The sequence below is a fragment of the Dermacentor albipictus genome, unplaced genomic scaffold (assembly GCF_038994185.2).
Source record: "Dermacentor albipictus isolate Rhodes 1998 colony unplaced genomic scaffold, USDA_Dalb.pri_finalv2 scaffold_28, whole genome shotgun sequence".
Taxonomy (NCBI): Eukaryota; Metazoa; Arthropoda; class Arachnida; order Ixodida; family Ixodidae; genus Dermacentor; species Dermacentor albipictus.
Window position 1 is genome coordinate 1,572,575 of NW_027225582.1, and position 21,270 is coordinate 1,593,844.

General features: G+C 43.9%; 1 protein-coding gene across 1 annotated transcript in view; it reads right to left on the reverse strand.

Moving 5' to 3' along the window:
- l(2)37Cb (lethal (2) 37Cb) overlaps window positions 1-19,695 on the reverse strand; it is a 298,164-nt gene extending 278,469 nt beyond the window's left edge. Inside the window, exons 1-2 of the mRNA XM_070529703.1 lie at window positions 19,169-19,695; window positions 15,532-15,669 (exon numbers count right to left, since the gene is read on the reverse strand). Of these exons, the coding sequence (XP_070385804.1) occupies window positions 15,532-15,669; window positions 19,169-19,366 (336 nt within the window). The 5' untranslated portion in view covers window positions 19,367-19,695. The remainder of the gene's footprint in view (window positions 1-15,531; window positions 15,670-19,168) is intronic.
- Between the last annotated feature and the right edge of the window lie 1,575 nt (window positions 19,696-21,270).

Here is a 21,270-nt window from a genome sequence, read left to right on the forward strand (position 1 = left end):
GAATATTTTTCATAACATGCAGGTTGATAGTAAGTGTACCCGCCGTGGTTGCTCAGTGGCTATGGTGTTGGGCTGCTGAGCACGAGGTCACGGGATCGAATCTCAGCCACGGCGGCCGCATTTTCATCAGGGTGAAATGCGAAAACCCCTGTATACTTAGATTTCATCATCATCATCATCATCAGCCTGGTTACGCCCACTGCAGGGCAAAGGCCTCTCCCATATTTCTCCAACAACCCCGGTCATGTACTAATTGTGGCCATGCCGCCCCTGCAAACTTCTTAATCTCATCCGCCCACCTAACTTTCTGCCGTCCCCTGCTATGCTTCCCTTCCCTTGGAATCCAGTCCGTAACCCTTAATGACCACCGGTTATCTTCCCTCCTCATTACATGTCCTGCCCATGCCCATTTCTTTTTCTTGATTTCAACTAAGATGTCATTAACTCGCATTTGTTCCCTCACCCAATCTGCTCTTTTCTTATCCCTTAACGTTACACCTATCATTCTTCTTTCCATAGCTCGTTGCGTCGTCCTCAATTTGAGTAGAACCCTTTTCGTAAGCCTCCAGGTTTCTGCCCCGTAGGTGAGTACTGGTAAGACACAGCTATTATACACTTTTCTCTTGAGGGATAATGGCAACCTGCTGTTCATGATCTGAGAATGCCTGCCAAACGCACCCCAGCCCATTCTTATTCTTCTGATTATTTCTGTCTCATCATCCGGATCCGCAGTCACTACCTGCCCTAAGTAGATGTATTCCCTTACGACTTCCAGTGCCTCGCTGCCTATTGTAAACTGCTGTTCTCTTCCGAGACTGTTAAACATTACTTTAGTTTTCTGCAGATTAATTTTTAGACCCAATCTTCTACTTTGCCTCTCCAGGTCAGTGAGCATGCATTGCAGTTGGTCCCCTGAGTTACTAAGCAATCGCAAGTTACTAAGGTATTCTCCATTAACTTTTATCCCCATTTCTTCCCAATCCAGGTCTCTGAATACCTCCTGTAAACACGCTGTGAATAGCATTGGAGAGATCGTATCTCCCTGCCTGACGCCTTTCTTTATTGGGATTTTGTTGCTTTCTTTATGGAGGACTACGGTGGCTGTGGAATCGCTATAGATATTTTTCAGTATTTTTACATATGGCTCGTCTACACCCTGATTCCGTAATGCCTCCATGACTGCTGAGGTTTCGACAGAATCAAATGCTTTCTCGTAATCAATGAAAGCTATATATAAGGGTTGGTTATATTCCGCACATTTTTCTATCACCTGATTGATAGTGTGAATATGATCTATTGTTGAGTAGCCTTTACGGAATCCTGCCTGGTCCTTTGCTTGACAGAAGTCTAAGGTGTTCCTGATTCTATTTGCGATTACCTTAGTAAATATACTTAGATTTAGGTGCACGTTAAAGAACCCCAGGTGGTCAAAATTTCCGGAGTCCCCCACTACGGCGTGCCTCATAATCAGAAAGTGGTTTTGGCACGTAAAACCCCATAATTTAATAGTAAGTGCAATGCTTTCAAATACATTGTCATCATTCCTAATTGCAAAACAATTAACTAGACCAGAGATAATACTGTCAAAAATCCATGGCATTCAAGAAGCAGAAGCAGTAACTTCAAAGTCCTTGCCAACAGTGTTTTGTTTTTGCTTCCTTTCTGGATTTCCAAACCTCCACTTACAATTAAGGCTGGACTATTTGGTAGTATTCCAGAATCGTAATCTGTCGATCCAGTCCAACATCTATTCTCCAAGCCAGAGAAGCCATTTCCAGTAACAAAAAGTACATACAATACAATTGTGGTGCACTTATGATATGCAGGAACCTGCTACTTTTCTTTGTAGACCTCTGCTACTGGTAAACAAAAGTGCCAGTACCAACTGCATTCCTAAGCATTCTACAGCCAGAGACCTCTATTTATAAACAGTGAAACCCACAATGCTAACAACAGCCGTTTCTGGCCAGGGACAGACACTTTCAGAGCAACCACAGGGATGAAAGTTGATATTTGGCAGGTAACAATGCATTTCAACATAAGTAGCAGTCTTTAGGTGCGTCTTGCATTTAACTATTATTAGTGGTTACACTCCATTTCATACTCGGCAAGCCATACTTAAAAAAGCTATGCAAGTAGTCCAGTCACACAAGTCTCACTGCACGTGTTTAGCAGTGCAGCGGTTATTGATCTGCAATGCTTTCTGTGGAAAATCTACTTTACGTATAACTACTACAATTTATAGATGTAAGGTTACATCAAATCACACATTATTTGTCTTCCAGTATTTGATGGGCTACAACTGTATATCGACATCTGCTCAAGGGCTAATGAACTTGCTGAAATATAGGTTCAGAGTGAATATGCTTTTGGTAAAGGACTCAAAGTAAGCAGAGAAAATTCGGATGAGACTGAATGGGTTCTCAGAGCATTTAGTCATTTAAAGGGCCTTTGTTATGGACACTGAAATTTAGCTGTCAAGATAAGCAACGTTCACACGAAAAAGTATTTGAAGAAAAAGGCACAGTGGCATAAGCTATGGGCATAAAAATTTCCATTGGTGCAAGTAGAAAACTTTCAACTCAGCTTACTGAATGGAGCAAAACATTATTATTACTGCGGGAGACTAAAATATATGTGTGCACTAACACTGTCTTACAAAAACTATTAGTTACAAGGTTATAGATTGGCATGAAAGCCCAGTATGACAAAGCCCCATGGAGTGCGAATTTTGAACCTTTGCAACTCATCAAGCCGACTGTCACCGCTTCAACTTTCCAAGATTTTTCTAGTTGTGTTGTATCAAATTATTAGAACATTATTTATAAATTTGCTGTTCACAAAAATAATCTCAAGAGGAAGCCTTAGCTCGGGCCCAACTCTGACACAGCCTATTCAAATACATGTAAAATGCAAAAATGTTTTGATAAGATAACCCTTGGACCGATTTTAATGAAATTTGTTGTATTTGAGAGAGAGAGTTAAATTCTAGTGGCTGTTGCAAGCAGCATTTCAATTTAGGGCCTGAATTTTGTTTAAAAAATTTTAAGGACTTTGCAAGTATGAAAAAAAAAGTAAACGCACGAAGTTGATAAATTAATAGATCTGCATCGAGAACAGATATCGCGGTTCTGTAAATGGCATCCATTAGATCATTCAAAGCAGACAAATTTTATGTAATTTTATATCTTACGTGAATTTGTTACATTGTGTACAAGGGTTCTGCAAAAGCTGTAGTTTCATATTACTAAATACCCAGCATCTCCACCACAATGTTACGCGAAGGACGAGTCAGTAAGACAAGCAACTATTTACAGGTTATATTTACCACAGTGGTTGCAGCGCTGACTGGTTAGATTCACAGCGCGAGGCCACTTTGTTCTTCCTCCTCTTTTCTCGAGCGATGGCGCCCACGCGCTTCGTTCAAACAATCAAACACCACACGCGTGTAGCAATATATAGCATAATAATCTTCTCCGTTTTAGATGTACTATTAGAGGCAAATCACAGAATCATGATATCAATTTTCATTGCCTAGTTAGAATGATAAACTTGATAGTTTCGTTTTCTGAAAATTTCCAATTTTCGCCAATATTTAATAAAAATTTACGATCTAAATAAAAAATTAGAAACCAACAGTCACTAGATCTTAAGTTTTTCTTTAACATGCAAAAAACCTTACCAAATTTGGTGCAGTGGTTGCTCAAAAAAACGAATTCTGCTTTTATATGTATTTGGATAGGAGCACCCGAGCTAAAGCTTCCTCTTAACTCAGACGACAAGACTACATTGAATTCAACATCAAATATTGTGTTGGAACAATATCAAGAACAATAAAAAAAAAATTATTCCTTAACAGCAGGCGCCAGAAGGTTGGCACAGGTTTTTTGTGCTGCACACACAAAGTGGTTTTATTGGTACAGTCGCAAATTGATAACAGGGACATGCTTAATTATTTGGACAGCTTCGTGGCACTGCCACTCGTGCCACATGCAGTGTACAAGGATGACCGAAATTACGGATGTCCCTCAGCAAGCTTTTAAATGTTTTGGATTCTGCCTGAATGGCGGTGTGTTGATTCGGCCACCAAGATTAGCAGAATGAGTGATGTTTTTGTTTTGATACAGTGCCAGCACCTCCTCAAAACTGAAAGTAGCAAAGGATGAGTCAATCCTGTGATTATCGACTATGCCCCTATCCCAAGGCAAGCCAATGCAAGCTGCTGTTTAGGTATGACGGCAGCCCTTTCAATTGGTATTTCTTGTCATTGTATGCATCCAGCGTTTGTTCCTTCAGATATTAAATAGCAACAAGGCTTCAGGCAACTTAGTTGTCTGCTGCTATGAATTTTTGTTGCTCAGAACATTCAAGCACCTTCGTACAGTGCCATTCTCAATGTCTGCGTTGACAAAGGCAGTGATAACTTGAGGCAATTTGGTGCTTGCATTGACCACACTTTTGTCTATATGTAGCGACAGCATGACAATGGTCAAAATGTGGACTGGCCAGGTCATGCGCAAGAGTATGTGCATGCCGCAATACGATCATGAACTCCTTTCGCTACTTGTGAAATAAAGATACTACTTTCTTGAAAAATCTGTTTTTTCAGACTCCCAATAATTTGGACTTTATTTGATCCCTTCTAAGTCTGAATCAACCATCCATAACTTTATATGTATCATCTTGCATGTCATAAAGAGATGGAAAATAATTTTTCGTTCACCAATTGGTAATTGTGGCTTTGATAAACTTAAACTGAGTAGGCAGAACAGCAGCGATGCCGGAATGTTGCTAAAGCGCTGCCTGTTATTCACGCAGTTCTTGGGATGCTTGCATGGATTCTTCTGCGGTGATGCTGCCTTATCTTCCGCGCTTCCTTTTCACCAGCACATGGATGCGGTCAATGGTGTGCCCATGGACTACCCTGTCACTCCTGTTGGTGATAGCCCTGGCATGCCCCATGGCTTTACCGACGGCCTCCCACGTGCTTCGCTTCTGGCTGATGTCTTCGTCGCTCTACCAATCGCCGCTAAGCTGTGGTCAGCGACGTCTACACTGGATGATATAAAGGTCTTCGCAACGGCACCTTCCTTCAGTGGGCAGAACAGCAGCGACGCCGGAATGTTGCTAAAACGCTGCCTGTTTTTCACGCAGGTATGTTATATTCAAGGTGCCTATAGCTACCGTTCTGATGACCACTTTTTGCTGCTGCTGTTCTGCCCGAACAGTGTTGCTTGCTGCTTTCGCATTTTGCACTGTTACGATAGCCTTCTCTTGAGTGGGGACGTTGAACTTAACCCTGGACCTAGAGGGGTGCCTTCAGCAAGTACATCAAAGTCAAGCGAGGCTAATAACACTACTACAAGTAGCAGTCAGTGCTCCACTAGTTCCCCTCCAGAGACGGCTAATCTTCTCGTGCAATTGTTGGCTGGTCAGAAACAAATTGCACGTGACATTACCGATATCAAGAATCTTTTAATTCCCGCTTCGAAGCCCTTGAAACACGTGTATCTTGGCTTGAATCTTCTACAGCAGCTGTTGACTGTAGTGCAATGTATGACAAGCTAAACTCCGAAATTGTCACATTTAGGGAATCTATCACTAAACTCACTTCAAAATCCAATGAGTTAGAAAACCATTCATGCCGGAACAATATTCTTTTGCATGGTTTACCGGAAACATGTGATGAAAATACTGCTTCTTTACTGCAAGTTGTAGCACAGGTGCTAACAAAACAACTTCAGATAAAATGTCCAGATATTGAGCGCTGCCACCATGGGGGCAGATCAAAAGAAGGGCGATCACGTCCTATCATAATGAAGATTTTTGACTTTAGGGAAAAAATTCAAGTTATTAAAAATGCTACGAAACTGAAAGGGTCTGGTTTGTACATCACTGAAGACTTATTACCGAATGTGCGAGCCTTACGAAAGAAACTGTGGGACGCAACTGCAAGTTTTCGTGATAATGGATCTAGAGTGAAACTACGCTACGATCATGCCTACACTGATTACACTTGCTACATATGGGACACTGGTACAGACAGTTTAAAGCACGATTCTGGTCATGCTCCTAACACAACTATTGTTTCTAAAGCCGGAGCAACTTCTCATTGACTTCTGTCAACTACTGGTAAGCTAAGTATTCTGTATTTCAATGCCAGAAGTATAGTTAACAAGTTCGTGCCTTTATTGACTCTTGTTACGTCATATTCTCCCCATGTAGTGGCCATAACAGAGACCTGGCTGCATGATGGTGTGTTTGACTCTGAATTTTGCCCACCTGGCTATGTAGCAATACGGAATGACCGATTAAGTGGTAAAGGTGGTGGTGTTGCGCTGCTCATTTGCTCAGACCTAAAATTTTATGTGCCCCCTAACAAACCTGAGGTTGAAGTTGCTTGGTGTAAGCTATATTTAAACAAACTTTCCATAATTCTTGGTGTATGCTATCGCGCTCCAGGTTCCTCATTAGAAGATTTATGGAGGCTTAGCTTATTCATGCACGAACACAACTTCGGCACCTCGAACCTTATGTTCATGGGATATTTTAATGCACCAGGCACTGACTGGCGAACCCTGAGTTGCGCAGGTCGTGACCCTTCCATTTCTAAGGAACTTCTTTCTCTTTCATTATCCCTTGGTCTTACTCAAATTGTACAAGCTCCAACCCGCCATAATTCACTCTTGGACTTAGTTTTTCTCAGTTCTCAGCTTGTTCAAACTGGTTTTCAGTGCGATGTGATCAGTGGCATTTCTGACCACAAAGCCGTACACGTGTGCCTTCCCTATTCACTTATAAAGCTTCAGTCTAATATTACACAGTTTTTCGACTTCATTCATGATGATGATAAATCTATAACAGACACTTTAGCTTCTAACTTTGATTCCTTCCAAGCACTTGGTCTACGTGATAACGTCCACACATTAGTTGATGCATTTGAGCACATCGTGAAACTATGCATTGACAATTTTGTTCCCCTCAAGACTGAAAAGAGAAATCCTAAAATTCCATGGATTAATCGCAGCAGACTGCATATATCACGTCGTGTCCGTCGTCTGCGCAGACTGAAAAAGGCATGTAATCCTGACAGTATAATTCGCTTTAACACCGCTAAGGAAGAGCTACGTATCAAAATGAATACAGCTAAAAACTTTTATTTTCAAGTTGAACTACCAGGATTATTACACTCTAACCACCGCAAATTCTGGACTTCCATCACACCAACTAAAACTGCTGCAGTTTCCTTTATACTAGAAGGCCCGGCTATTTCAGACCCCTCCGATATAGCTAATGCTTTTAATGTCTATTTCCAATAAGTGTTCGCGCATGACAACAACTCTCTCCCACCGTTCACAAATACTAATCCTGAGCTTTCTATCGGTGATGTGGTAATCAGTGAGAACGGCATTCTAAACTTGATTCTCAATTTAGACACAAAGAAGTGCACTGGTCCTGACAACATTCTAAACAGCTTTCTAGTAAGATACTCTCTCTCGTGTTCCCATTATTTGGCGGTCATCTTTCACAAATCCTTGAATTCAGGCATCGTACCCCATTCTTGGAAGCTAGCCAAGGTCCTGCCTCTGCATAAATCTGGTGAAAAGTAATCTTTTTCTAACTATAGACCTATATCGCTTACCTCCAATTCCAGAAAGCTACTAGAACATATCATACACAAGCATATAACAGAATACCTTGAATCGAATCAAATTCTCTCTAACATACAACATGGATTTCGTCGTGGTTTCAGCACAACACAACTGGTGGAATTTTCACATGACATTACTAGAAATCTTGATATTGGCAATCAAACTGATGCGTTATTTGTAGACTTTTTCAAAGCTTTTGACAAGCTTTGGAACAAGCTACTAAGTAAACTAAACCTAATTTTAAATAATCCTCGACTGATCGACCGGATAGCTAGCTTTTTTAACTCTCGCTCTCAATTCGTTTCATTTAATTCCACTTCGTCTTCTACTGTATATGTAACATCAGGTGTTCTACACGGCTCTGTTCTGGGACCTTTGTTATTTTTAATCTTTATAAATGACCTTCCAAACAATATTAAGTCAAAAGTCCGTCTTTATGCTGACGACTGTGTCCTATACCAGGTAATTTCTTCTCCGAGTGATCACGCCTTACTTCAAAATTCCTTCAACAGATTTTGCACCTGGTGTACGGACTGGCAGATGCGCATCAACTTAAAAAAAAGAAAAACTTAGTGTCATTCACAAATAGCCATTTTCCATCACAGCATGTGTACGCTTTCCATACCAGAATAGTTCCACGGGCACGGGTGTACAAATACCTTGGAGTTATTTTCACGCACAACATGCAGTGGTCCCAGCATATTGATCACATCTACAGCACTAAGAAAATTAGATTACTTGAGACGAACATTATCTAAATCACCAAAAGACACCAAATTACTAATGCATAAAACGCTCATTCGTCCTGTATTAGAGTACGCTTCATGCGTTTGGAACCCGCATAAAATATGCGACATCAACAAAATCGAATCGAAAGGAAGGCTGTTCACTTCATTTGTCATCGCAATGATCGTAATTTTTCACCCTCATCTGCAATTAATTCCTTGAATTTATCTCTTCTATGCACAAGGCGACATATAGATTCCATGAAGCTGTTACATTCGATTATTCACTCATGCTGTCAACTATCTGCTGATGATTACATCTCGTATGCCAGTGCTCTTCCAACTAGACATTGTCACACCCTCAACCTAAAGCCTTTTTTTTGCGTACACTAACACATTCAAACACAGTTATTTCCCGAGAGTTGTCGACTGCTGGAACGAGTTACCCAATTCTGTTCGTGAATTGGCACTGTCTGACTTTGTAGACGCACTAGTGTGATAAGATTGTTGCTCTTTTTTTTTCGATCTATTATGTTCAAGTGCCTTTTTGTTGTTGTTTCTTGCGTATTGTTGTATATGCCAGTGCTCTTCCAACCAGACATTGCCACTCCCTCATCCTAATGCCTTTCTTTGCCCATACTAACATGTTCAAACACAGTTATTTCCCGAGAGTTGTCGAGTGCTGCAATGAATAACCCGGTTCTGTTCGTGAATTGACACTACGTGATTTTGTAGAAGCACTAGTGCGATAAGATTGCTTCCCCTTGTTTTTTCTATTATCTATTATGTTCAACTGCCTTTGTTTCTGTTTCTTATGCTTACTGTACTCCACTCCTGCAATAGCCCTGAATAGGGCTGCAGTATTTGAAAATAAATAAATAAAATGTTCATCCGCCTCGATGGACTAATGTCTGAATGCTTGAAGAGACATGGTTCACCAATTTTGTGGTTACGGAGCTCGGACTTTGACCTGTACATGCGCAAAGACGAGGAAGTAGTCGTGCATCTACTTGATGTTAAAGGGCCCCTGAAATGGTTCGGACAAATTTTGTAGACGCGTAGGGTACAGCTTAAGTACAACATTCGCACCACAATTTAAGTGAAGCGTTACGTATTAATGGAGCTACAAGCGATTAGAAGTTACCCTCCTACTCAGCCATGCTTTTCCTCCTCAACTCGTTCGCCGAGCGAGCGGGGCTAAGCTCCGCCTTCACTGGTCCTGCGTCACGAGGCGACGTCACATTGTCCACTTCCGATTGTTTTGGAGCCCGCCCCCGGCCGCGCGAAACCTCTCCGCTAGCCGCTTGGCTGTCGACCCCAAGCGAGAGCTATCGAAGCAGCGTGCGTTGCGAGCATTCCGTCGTAGCGCTGAACGTGTCTGGTATTCCGTTAACCACAGGCAAGCTGGTCATTTCGGCAAATGACTGGAGGCATAAACTCAAGCTGATGAAGGAACTTTGGCGTAGACGTATGTGAGCGGCCTGATCGGTCTGCACGGTCCAGACACTTGTTGGCGCAGCGCTTAACCAGCCAAACAAAGCGCTAATATTGCTCTAACCAAGTGTAAAACATTTTAAACATTTATAAAAACAACGTGTTGATGATTACACTCCTGCGAAAAATACGCACCAGCAGCAAAGAAGAATACGCTTCGTTGCTGCTACTGTGTATGGTTGAGCTCTATGCCACCAGTTGCTGCTACTGTGTATGGTTGAGCTCTATGCCACCAGGTGGCTGCACCGGGCAGACCATTCACATTTGCCCTTCTGCTTATCTCGGCTCATCCCGTTACGGCACAGTCAAGCGGCCAGACCCTGTCCCCTTGTGCTTACGTTTGCCCTAATACGGGACTCGCGAAACGCTTTTCCGTTAGTAATCTTCCAGTGTAAAGTGACGGCCACAAACGCGCAAATCCTGGCGCCAATTGGATAGCGGCAGTCCGATGCGCAGCAGCCAGTTCGCTCGTACGCTGCCTTGCAGAGGGACACGATGTTGCAGCTTGACACATTGCCAGTCGCTAGGTTTGCAGTTCACAAGGCAACAAAGTCGAATCATAGTGCTCGCGAAAAGACTGAGACCGACTCTGACCGCGGAGCTCTCGTCAAAATGGAGTACGTTGTAACACAAGCAGACGACACTTGCTGTGTGCCGGAAGTGCTGAAGTGTACTGAAAAATTGTTCTTGTGCATTCTCTTTATGTTACTTTCTTTTTATAAAAACAAATGAACTAACATTCCAACTATTACGAAGATCATTTGTTTACCATAAAGTTGGAAAAATTGTCGATCACGCGCCCTGGTCAGCCAATCGGATAGCTCGCCCCACTGACGTCATATGGGTGATTTCGGTCATATGGGTAGGGGCGGCTTAAAATTCCGCCGAGCAGTGCGCTGTGATCAGCAGCGATGTGCATTTTTAAAACCTTATAATGAATTACGCGCTTTACGCAGAGCACTTAGATGTGTCAATTAATGATCAGAAGGACCTACTCTAACGACTCAGTACGTTTGTAGAAAATCGTCAAAAGCGTTTCAGGGTCCCTTTAAGCAAGAACGTACGATGACATCCATCGTGTTGGCTTTTCAATGTATTTCACCGACCATAAAGGAATACTATGCACCATTAACAAGATGTGCTGATTAATGGCTCTGTTCTCTATGGAATTACGCAGAGAAACAACAAACGCTACCTGAATATCCCCACTGCAACAAATATATGCCTTCAAGCCTATCAGCCCTTTAGTAGAGTGCTCACCTTTCTAGAAGCATTTGGCTATTCCCTTACGATCACTGTTGACGGTTTCTGAACAATTCTTTAAAAGCCTTAACCCTTTCAGGGTCAATGACGTAAATGTACGGAGCCGCGAACAAGCCTAAAATGGTCAACACTGTATATTTACAGCACCGTCTGTACGTTTAAAAAGCGGGCCAATTTCCTAACTTTTTTTTGCCTGGCATGTGCTGCAACTATGTGGGAATACAGAGAATTTTTTTCTCGCGCCTCTTTCTCTCAGTTTTCGTTTCATGGTTTGTTTGCTCCTGTGCGTCAAAACCCGCAATAACAAAATCGCTAGGGAAAGCAAAAAATTTCGCTTTGGCGGGAATTTCGTTAGTGCGAGAATGAGGCAGGAAAGACAGGGAAAGCAACTGGCTTGCAAAAAAAATTTAATACCAAAAGTCAGCCAGCTTACTTTGCCGAGCCTTGCCTTGCAGCAATTTTACTGCTCTTGATTCGCACTGCAAAAAGTGGCCCATTGCCATGTCGTCATTGTGCTCACCTAAAAATGAGCGAATTATGTCGAAGGCATTCAACACATCCCGCGGGTTCACCGCCTTCTCATGATTAGGTATCTGGTGGTTGTCGGCGTCGTCGGCACTTTCGCAAGCACTACTTATGATGGCCTCATCGATCATCTCTTCATGCACGACAACACCTTCATCCGCACAAACAAACTCATTGATGTTGAGGCCATCCGGAACACTGTCTGTCACGGCAGAAAGTTCATCCCATGCGTGGGCCAGCGATGGTGGCACTGCGCCGTCAGCACTGTCATCGAGTGTGCCTTCAGGCAAATCTTCCTGCGATGCCACTGGATCAGCGCATGATGCTTGTCGAGTAGCAATGAAGCTGGCATGTTTAAAACAATTAGCTATCATGGCTGGTGACATCGCAACCCATGCGGCGGCCACCATCTCAAGAGTCATGAACATGTCCACTACGGTGGGACGCTTCAATTGGAGGTTCAGCAGCAGACGCTGAATCAGCCTCTCCCTGTAGGCGCACTTGACGCTACGAATGACGCCTTGAAAGAGCTGCTGCAGCACAGAAGTACAGTTTGGTGGGGAAAATGCCAAGCGCCCGTTTCCAAGCTCCACGTCGTCAACATGATGGGCACTGCAACTGTCCAAAAAAAGGCAGACCGACCTGTCTGCCTTTCGCATGTCCGTATCAAAGGCCTCGAGCCAGCTGCCAAAGATGGCCCGGGTCATCCATGCCTTCAGGTTCGCAGGATATTGTACGGGCAGCCGACGATTTCCCTTGAAGCAGCGGGGCGTCTCGCTTCTGCCGATTACAAGCAGCGCCCGTTTATCTGTGCCGTCCATGTTAGAGCACAACAAAATTGTTACATGCCGTTTGCTGTGCCTCCCCCCGCGGCATTTCTGGCCTTTTAAGTCCAGGGTCTTTGATGGCAGCATCTCGTTGAATAAGGCCATTTCATCTGCGTTATAAATGTCCGAGAGCTTGTACTGGTCCAATGCTTCTTTGTTGGTCAGCAGCCACAACGATGTTGTCACAAGGTCAACAGCTGCTGCCTCCCCGGATGTGACTTTGGCCAGTATGTCGTGGCGGGCTTTGAAACGGCTCAACCAGCCAGAGCTAGCCTTAAAATCAGCGTGCCCAAGAATGCACATGAAGTGCAGCGCCTTCTGCTGAAGCACTCTGCCAGACAGAGGCACTTTGTTGGCACGCTGTTCACAAAACCACGCGAACACCACCTTGTCTACGTCTGGAAATGCCGCAGCGCTCACCGTTTTGTTCTTCGCACTCGCATCATTTCTGAGCGCGCTGAGAATGGAGGCTTTGTTTTTCAGAATCGTGGATATCGAACTGCACGCAATTCCAAATTCGTCGGCAATAGCCATTTTCTTCCTGCCCTTTTCAGCTTGGGCAATAATTGCAGCCTTATCCTGTAGTGTCATAAATTTCCGCTTTTTGGCTGGAGGCGGCATCTTAGCGGGCTGGCAAAGCAAATGGTCTGATTGGCACAGAGACACACAATTGACGCACTCTAGCACCAACGACACTGAGCACACGACCATGTGCGGCGGTACACAAAGCGAACGGATAAAGCGTCATCCAGGTTATCCGAGCCTTCACGTGTAGTACATGTCGATTTGGCTGTCACGCACGCAGGCATTTCACTCCGCATTTAGCACATGCTGTGATGGCACACGGGATTGAGTAAAACGTGCTCACTGCGAGGTCGCCTATGGTTCTTGTCTTTTTTTTTTATTTGTATAATTTAAATACTAATATTTGCATTTTTGGCCCGGACACTGCGCAGTCACCCGTTGCGATGGGCGCACGACCACCATCTTCATCATCGCTGTCGCCTGTCACGAGGTGTTGCGAGGCTCTTTTTTTATTGTAAACAATGATGGCGGCGGCCACGCAAGTGTGCTGTGGCAGTAGTTCATGCAATTTATGCGCACAACGAATGCATTTGAGCAGTTTCTGGACACAATTAGTGTTACGTGAGAAGATTATTTGCGGACTGTCATTTCAGAAAATTTCATTAATGAGGGATTGCTGTAGAAAAAAGTTTCGTTGTTGCGAGATGGGAAATGCATCGACTCCTACGGGTCCAGGGATCCGAAAATATTTCGTTGTGGCAAGAATTTCGTTACCGCGGGTTTCGACTGTACTACCACTTGTGCACTGGCTTGCGCACGGGTGCGCGGCAGTTAGTTTGGGTTTTGTTCCGCGAGGGGTTTGGGCTTCTTGCAATTGCAAAACTGATGGCTATCTCGTTACTAATCACATACGAAGGATGCCGCCGTGCATGCGTTTCGTTTTTTGGAGACTCGCAAAAGCTAATTGCCCCTGGTTCGCGATAAGATGAAGGATTAGTCGAAGTTTGTCACACGTTTTGCTTTTCTGACAAATGCACAACCACACAGTTTTCTTGAGTGCATTCACCTACACAGTTTGATTACGCTATAGACATAAATATTAGTATAAGAGGAGGAACATTTGTGACTTGTGAAATATTCTTGTGTGCGCATTTTCCTAAGCCTTTGAACTATGTGTATAACAATGCATCAATTTTTTTATTCTTAAGTTCATTTCCTATTTTTATTGTTGCTATTCATGAATAAACAGTGCATATATACCAATGCAAAATTTTTTTTCTCACTTTACAGTCACCCTAGAAAAATTACAGCAATTTTTTTTCGAAATAGGTCCCCCTGAAGAATTAAAATCTGCAACAGAAACAACTGTCCCTGGGCAGTCACATATGGCGAAAAAATAGACTCTGAAAGGGTTAATCATCATGCGAGTTTGCCACAGTTTCTGCAATGCAATGGGAATATGAAGTGTCTCTTCTCTTTGCTTCCTTCTCCCATGATCAACAGGAAGGTGTCAACGACATGAATGTAAAACAGCTTTTCTTTTTACCTTTGAAAGTCACATTTTAAAGAAGAGTGCAAGCACAGAGTGAAAGGGCAACATACTTCAAAGGAGTCCTCAGCAAACCCTTGGGACTGGTGCAATATCATAGTCTATGGGTAGCATACGCTGCTGTGAACATCTCAGCGAAGTTTTGCTGTCATATGCGGTGCGTGGAGTTCTCAAGCAGAGGGCAAAGTCACCTTTCTCTCAAACGCTCTTTGCAACACGAGCCTGCTCCTCATTCTTTTCTGGACGCTTTATTTCATAATAAAGTGGATTCCCATATGTGGCTGCTATTAGTAGCTGTGGTCGGCTACATAGCAGAGATACCGCGGCTGCTGTGGGATGCCGCCATGAGTCCACTGGCTAAGCACACTGCGGCTCACTGGGGATAACCGTGTATGGCTTATGTTTAGCGCGTCATAAGCACCAAAATCAAAAGTTGTGGCATCTACGTTAACATCCGAAAGTAAATTTGAATTGTGCACCACAGTGACATTTAGAAGGCGTAGCATTGTGGCCACACTCTACTGCGCCATAGTCTTCACAGTGCAAGGCTTTAAGAAGGAACAGGAGCACTGCAGAGGCCATGTTTGATTGCCAATAACTCCGCTTCTGCAGAACGCATTGAAGTACTTTTTGTGGCAAAGTATTTCTGAAATAGCCTATTTTCCCTTCAAGTACCTTTCTGCACTTCAATAAAAAGTGGTTCAGGGCTCCTTTCAAGTGTTTCAACTTGTGTTGGTTTGGCTATCGTTACTGTATGAAAGCACAAGAACATCCTGTTGAATCCTGTCTGGACAGAAAGAATGCAACTAGAACTGGTATGTTCAGAGATTATGCCATCAGCTCAGAAGTTTGTGTTTTTTTTTTTAAGTGCCCGTAATGTCTTTCAGTAAGCACAAACTTGCACAGTAACAAGTTCTCCTGAATGTCTAACCATTTCTTCCAACATGGACAACATGCCAAGAGAGACACACCTTCTTGGCACTAGCTGTTAATGTTGCTTCATCATCACTGTCGGGAAGCAGTGTGTACTTAGCATTCTGCTCAAGCACTTCTCGTATGGCTCGTTCACGGGCACGTGCTGGCTTCTCATGCTGCTCCTTGTGCGGTACCTGCATGCATAAAACACAGGCAGTATTGCGCCAGCACCACAAATGACCATAGTTCAGGTGAAGCATCATGTTTTGTTTGTAATGTTAATCACGACCTTCTTTATCCACACCTTTTTAAAGTATATATTGTAACCAGTTCTCTATAGTGCAAAGCAATTGATTGATTTATCAAGTTTAACATTCTTAAAAAACACTGGTGTTACGAAAAATGCCGTATGGGAGGGCTCGGGGAATAACTTCACCCACCTGGTGATTTTTTATGTGCCCTTGAACTAAGGTACACAAGCATTTTAGCATTGGGATGGGGGCAAAATGCAGCCACCATGGCAAAGAGTCTAACCTGCAACACTGTGCTCAGCAGCAGAATGCCACTGAGCCCCCAACTCAGATGCTTAGTAGAAAGTGGTGAAAAATTCCTCCAAAAGTGCCCCAATCGGTTAATCTGCACAACCTAACAAAAGCTCAGAACCCCATACCTCATTAACATTTAACACATTGAACTGGGGAAAAATGAAGCATCACAGCTACCAATGTGTCTTGAAATCCTTACAAGATGTAAAAGGTTAAGCCATTGCTGGAAAGCCTAACAACTATTCCTTTAAATTGCAAAACCTAGACTAAAAAAAAAAAAAATTCCTGCAAATGTTGCACTTGTGATGCCTGTAAAATTAAGAAACTATTCCGGTCATGCTCATTTTAAAGCATGAATTATATCAACGTACTGAAATAAAACTGCCTCATGCAGGGTAGTCTCAGGAGTGAAACGGTGTCTGGCCATTGTAAGCAGATGTAGTTAGACATGTCTTATTAATCTAATTAATTGACCAGCAGTATGCGCCCTTGCAATATTTGCAATGTCTACGACACAGACAACCCATAGCTAGAAATATAGACTCAATAATTACCAGCAAGACAAATAATCCTCTCAATGAGAGCGAGGTACACAGAATGTAGCAGCTTGCTATTGGTCAGACTGATAAAATCGGATTATACTACACTTGTGCAACTTGCCCTCTTGACAAGATATGGACCCTTTTCACAATGAACCTGTACGTGCCACCATATTTTATCAGGTGGTGATGCGTGCACTTCTTGCCTCAGCTGCTTTTGTTGCCTCCATATTTACAATGAATGTGTATGACGCTCCAGTAAGGCTCGGCATACCTGTTTTGGCAGATATTGTAGACTGTGACTGGATCGACGACACGAAGCTTTGGCCACAGCTTCAGAGGACATGTAGACCCTTTTGGAGCTTATTACGCCTTGTCCAAACGGTGCAAGCAACTTGTACTAGATACGAGGCTAGAAATGTATTCCAAGCTATCCAAACTTTCTGCTTCCGAATTAAATTGGGATCAGTGTCTTTTGCTCTTCACTTTGAAGCAGTGGTTTGTCATGTTTCCGAATCAGTAATGTTCATCAGTGTGGTCACTGTTTGATAGCTTATTTTCTGCCTAATTGCTTGTGGGCGTGCTCAGTTGCGGTAGATTTGTTCTTGCCACACACAAAGGCTCATAACATAGACATTCTGTACTTTCTAACAGCTTGTAGTAAAGACATATTATTGCTAGTCACTCGCTTACTTTGTGAATTGTGACGAAACGTTCAGCGTCAAATGAATATTCAAGTGCTGTCAGCGTAGTCTATCACCCATGCTACGACACATTGATTCAATAGTCCCCCCATTCACTTATTCTATATATGTAGCCAATAAAGTGGGCGTAAGTTCGAGTATGAGTTTAGTTGGATGTGTGACGATAACGTGCGAGAAGCTTACTATACCAGGAAGCAGCGCTACTCCGTTTGTCACTGCCTAAGGGCGACGTTTGTCTCTTGCTGACGTTCCGGAGTTGAAGTCCTTTCTATGGAAGTACGCCAACTTATAAGTGAATATTTATATCTTCAAGAAAATCCGTGCATTGTGAAGGGCCAGTAATACAGGCAGTCCTTGTGCAGCGGTTTGTGAACTTGTCCCCACAGATTCATTCCATCCCTTAATATGCCAGTCACTATTGACAGCTTTCACGCGATGTCACCAACCCAGCTTATCACCATGCCGGCACACCAGTATGGCGGCTATGATGGCATCAGCGCAAGCCATCTTATTGATAGCTTTCGTGCGACGTCACAGACCTAGCTTATCACCATGCGGGTGCACCAGCATGGCAGCTAAAATGACGTCCACAATGACATCAGTGTAAGCCACATATTTTTGCAGTCAGTTAGCGCACACATCTTTCCGCTAACATCCCACTTATTACAGGATGAATGGAGCACAGTGCATTAGCGATCACTCACTTGTGTTTTCGACAGCTTATAGCACAGTAATAAGGAAGGAGTGGTAATGGTTTCGTTTGAGGCAACATGCGGCTTGCCACCAAAGGCCCCATTTCATTCCTCCAGAGCAGACTACTCTGCAAAAAGGGCCTACAGCATATATGAAAAGCATGGTTTGTCATTTTAGCTTGATCTTTCAAGCAATGCCCTGCCACAGGTAGTAATTTGGCCAAGTTGGTCTGCCACACTGGGATCCTAAGCAGCACAAAAATAGGACAGACATAAAAACAGTCACACGGCACTATGTGTGTTTCCTTTTTAATGCAACTCATGACCCCAGTGTCCAGTGAGCATTCTATCCCCTATCTTGACAGACTCTGCAAGCATACTGTGCACTCAAGAATTGTCAACTGACTGGTGAATGCTTGCAATACTTTCAAGGCATGCATTTTTCTTTTCTTGCTGTATTTTCTTATAAAATTCACTGCAGCATCATTTAGAAAGAGCGACAGTGGAAGCTTAATGCAACAGTGCACTAAAAAAGAAAAAGGAGCCTTTGACCATAACTATGCCTTTATTGTGCGGTTTCGGTGTGGTACCAAGAAAGCGTGCTTGTTGAACAGGTCTGCTGTTTAGTTGCAATACTGCTCCAAATGTTCAAGCTTAAAGACTTACTAAACCCTGATTTTTCCAGTTAATCTTACGCGTTCTTTTCCAGCCTGAACCTGTAATTGGGCGCTTCCCAAATTGCCAAGATAAGCAATCGGTTAGGCATGTTGTGTGTATTTCTCATCCCAGACTACTCATCACTTGTGTTAAATTTATTTTCTTCATGTGGCTGCTACATGCTGAAGTAAATTGTCACGCAGGTCATTTCTTTTTTTCCGCATGCAATGAGGAGGTGCTGCATCTCCTACCCTTTAGTGGAAGTGAGCAACGACTCGCCTGCTCATGTAGTGACATGCATTAAACGCGTTTTCAACATGTGTACAAAACTATAAAATAATGTTTACATGCGAATTCAGTGCCTATGTCACACGTTCGTACAATGAGTCAACACAGAACGGGCACGGCAGCCTACATTCAAGAAAATTTACTTCAATCGAGAGAATTTCGAACGCCCGCCAGGGGTCAACGATGTATACACACTACACCGCGCTACAATGCGATTATTGCATGAAGGGACTTGACACTGCTTAACACGTGGAAATACGTTACGTACCTTGTCCCACAGCTCTCCCACGAATCCGACGACATCGTCGTTAACAGAAATAGTGCCGGTGTCACGTATCTTCTCAACGAGGTCCTGTCGAGACGAACTCTTCTGGGCCATGTTAACTAGAAATTGAGCAACATAGCGATCGCTCAACCCCAAAATGGAGTGCAGCTGATCGCTAACCCACTGCTCGACGCCAGCCATGACGGGTTACAATATCGTTTTTAAAACCTGAAGCATAGCTTGCACTATCGAGTCAGTAGGCCGGTGTCTCGCGGTATTGAAGCATAGAATACGTAGACGCTCAACGCGGCGGCAGGACAGCACGTCTTGCGACCAAGGGTTAGTTCCCTTAAATAAAGTAGCGGAGCTTTCATAGATTGACGAGTTGATTGTCACTGTGACAACAAAAATCTCTTTTCGCTGAATATGAGTTCGCATGCGAGCTTAAACATTGGTTTAAACATGGTTTGAAACAACACCTGCGCGTTTAACGGGTGCCGCCATTTTGTCGAATGCGTCATAGAATGAAGCACCCGAGAAAGAAAACTGTACCTTCCGCAGTGGTACGAAAATAAGCAGCGGCAGCGCATGGAACTTACTTAGGTAGACGCCAGATGACAATGCTCAACCCGAAAATGGAAGTCTGTTGTTTTTTTCTTTTTTTGAGCAAAATCTGATGTGGTTGTTTCTTGCGGCTAGCGTACTAGGGTCCCTAGAAATACTTGCTAGTCTGGCGTCCGCCGGCTGCGACGGGGGCTGCTGCTGAATGATCGCCGCGGTGGCGCTGCGAGCAATCGGCTTGCCATGCCAGCCGCGGCGTCTGCTCTAGACGCGCATAGACGCGCGCGCGCCTCGCCCCGCGAAACAAATTCACTGCGCGTGTTGAATTGCCTTGCGCATGCGATTGCACAGTTTTTTTCTTTGATTTTAGCTTGGTTGTGGTTATTCAATGTGCACTTCAGTTATTGGTGTAGCGGCGCAAACGATTTTTTTATTGCGAAAAATTTCCTTGCCCTGAATCACAGTCTTAAAACTTCGCTCAATAAAACACGGTTCGAAGTGTCGCTCGCTAACGACACTAGCTTCGTCGAGCACTCTGTCGCCGCGCTTGATGTTGCGCTCCCACTGTCGCATCTTTTCTGCGTCCTTTGGTGTCCTGAAGAGAGAGCATTTCACCTTGCAGGAACGGTAGCCGCTCTTGCATCCCGGCACGAAACACGTGCTGTCGCGCTTGTCACGTTGCCTAGACATGACGCGATCGCACATCTATGAGCGCACGCACACCAACACACACACAAGTTAGCGTTCACGTATTTGAAAAAAAAAAACAACAGTATTCTGGGCTTGCGACCAAAAAGCAGCGCGCAACACTTCCGCAGCCACGGCAGGCACCGCACGACCGTCCCTTTAGGCACAACGCTCCGATTGTGTGCAGCACCCCTGCGCATTCATCCGAGGCGCAGCCAACCGGTTCCGTGGGGAGCTCCTTGCGAACGGTGCACTATCAAGTATTTCTAGGGACCCTAAGCGTACGCTGCTGGTCCGCGCCATGGGGCTTACAGTGTTCTAGAACACTGTGATGGGGCTCTTGCATTGCCCAGGGGCGCTACGAAAATGGTGCTGAAAATCGCCCTCTGTCCTGAACTGGGTAGTACCACAGTGTTTCATATTACTATCGGTAGTACCAAGCATGCAGGAAACTCTATGGTACCAAGCTCCATAGAGTTAGTAGATCAACTCTAGAGGAAAAGCTGGGCCGGAATAGTGGGAACCTCTAGGCATAGAGTTTCCTACAATAATTTTTGTAGGAAACTCTATGCCACTAGGCATAGAGTTACTATACTAGAGTCACTGGAAAAAATTTCAGAGTACGGCAAAGGTCGGGATTTGACTGGCAACACTGAGCGGCCACCGCCACATATCATAGAGTTACTATACTGACTCTAGAGGACAAGCTACCCATAGGGCCCATGCATTAAAATCGGGAACCTCAAGAGCGCCGCCATGTTGCTACGCGCCGAGGTTGCCAGCTCCTGAGACGCTTGCTAGACTTGGTGACAGTAGTCAGTTTTAATCCGGCAACAGTAGCAGCGTAGCAGCATGGC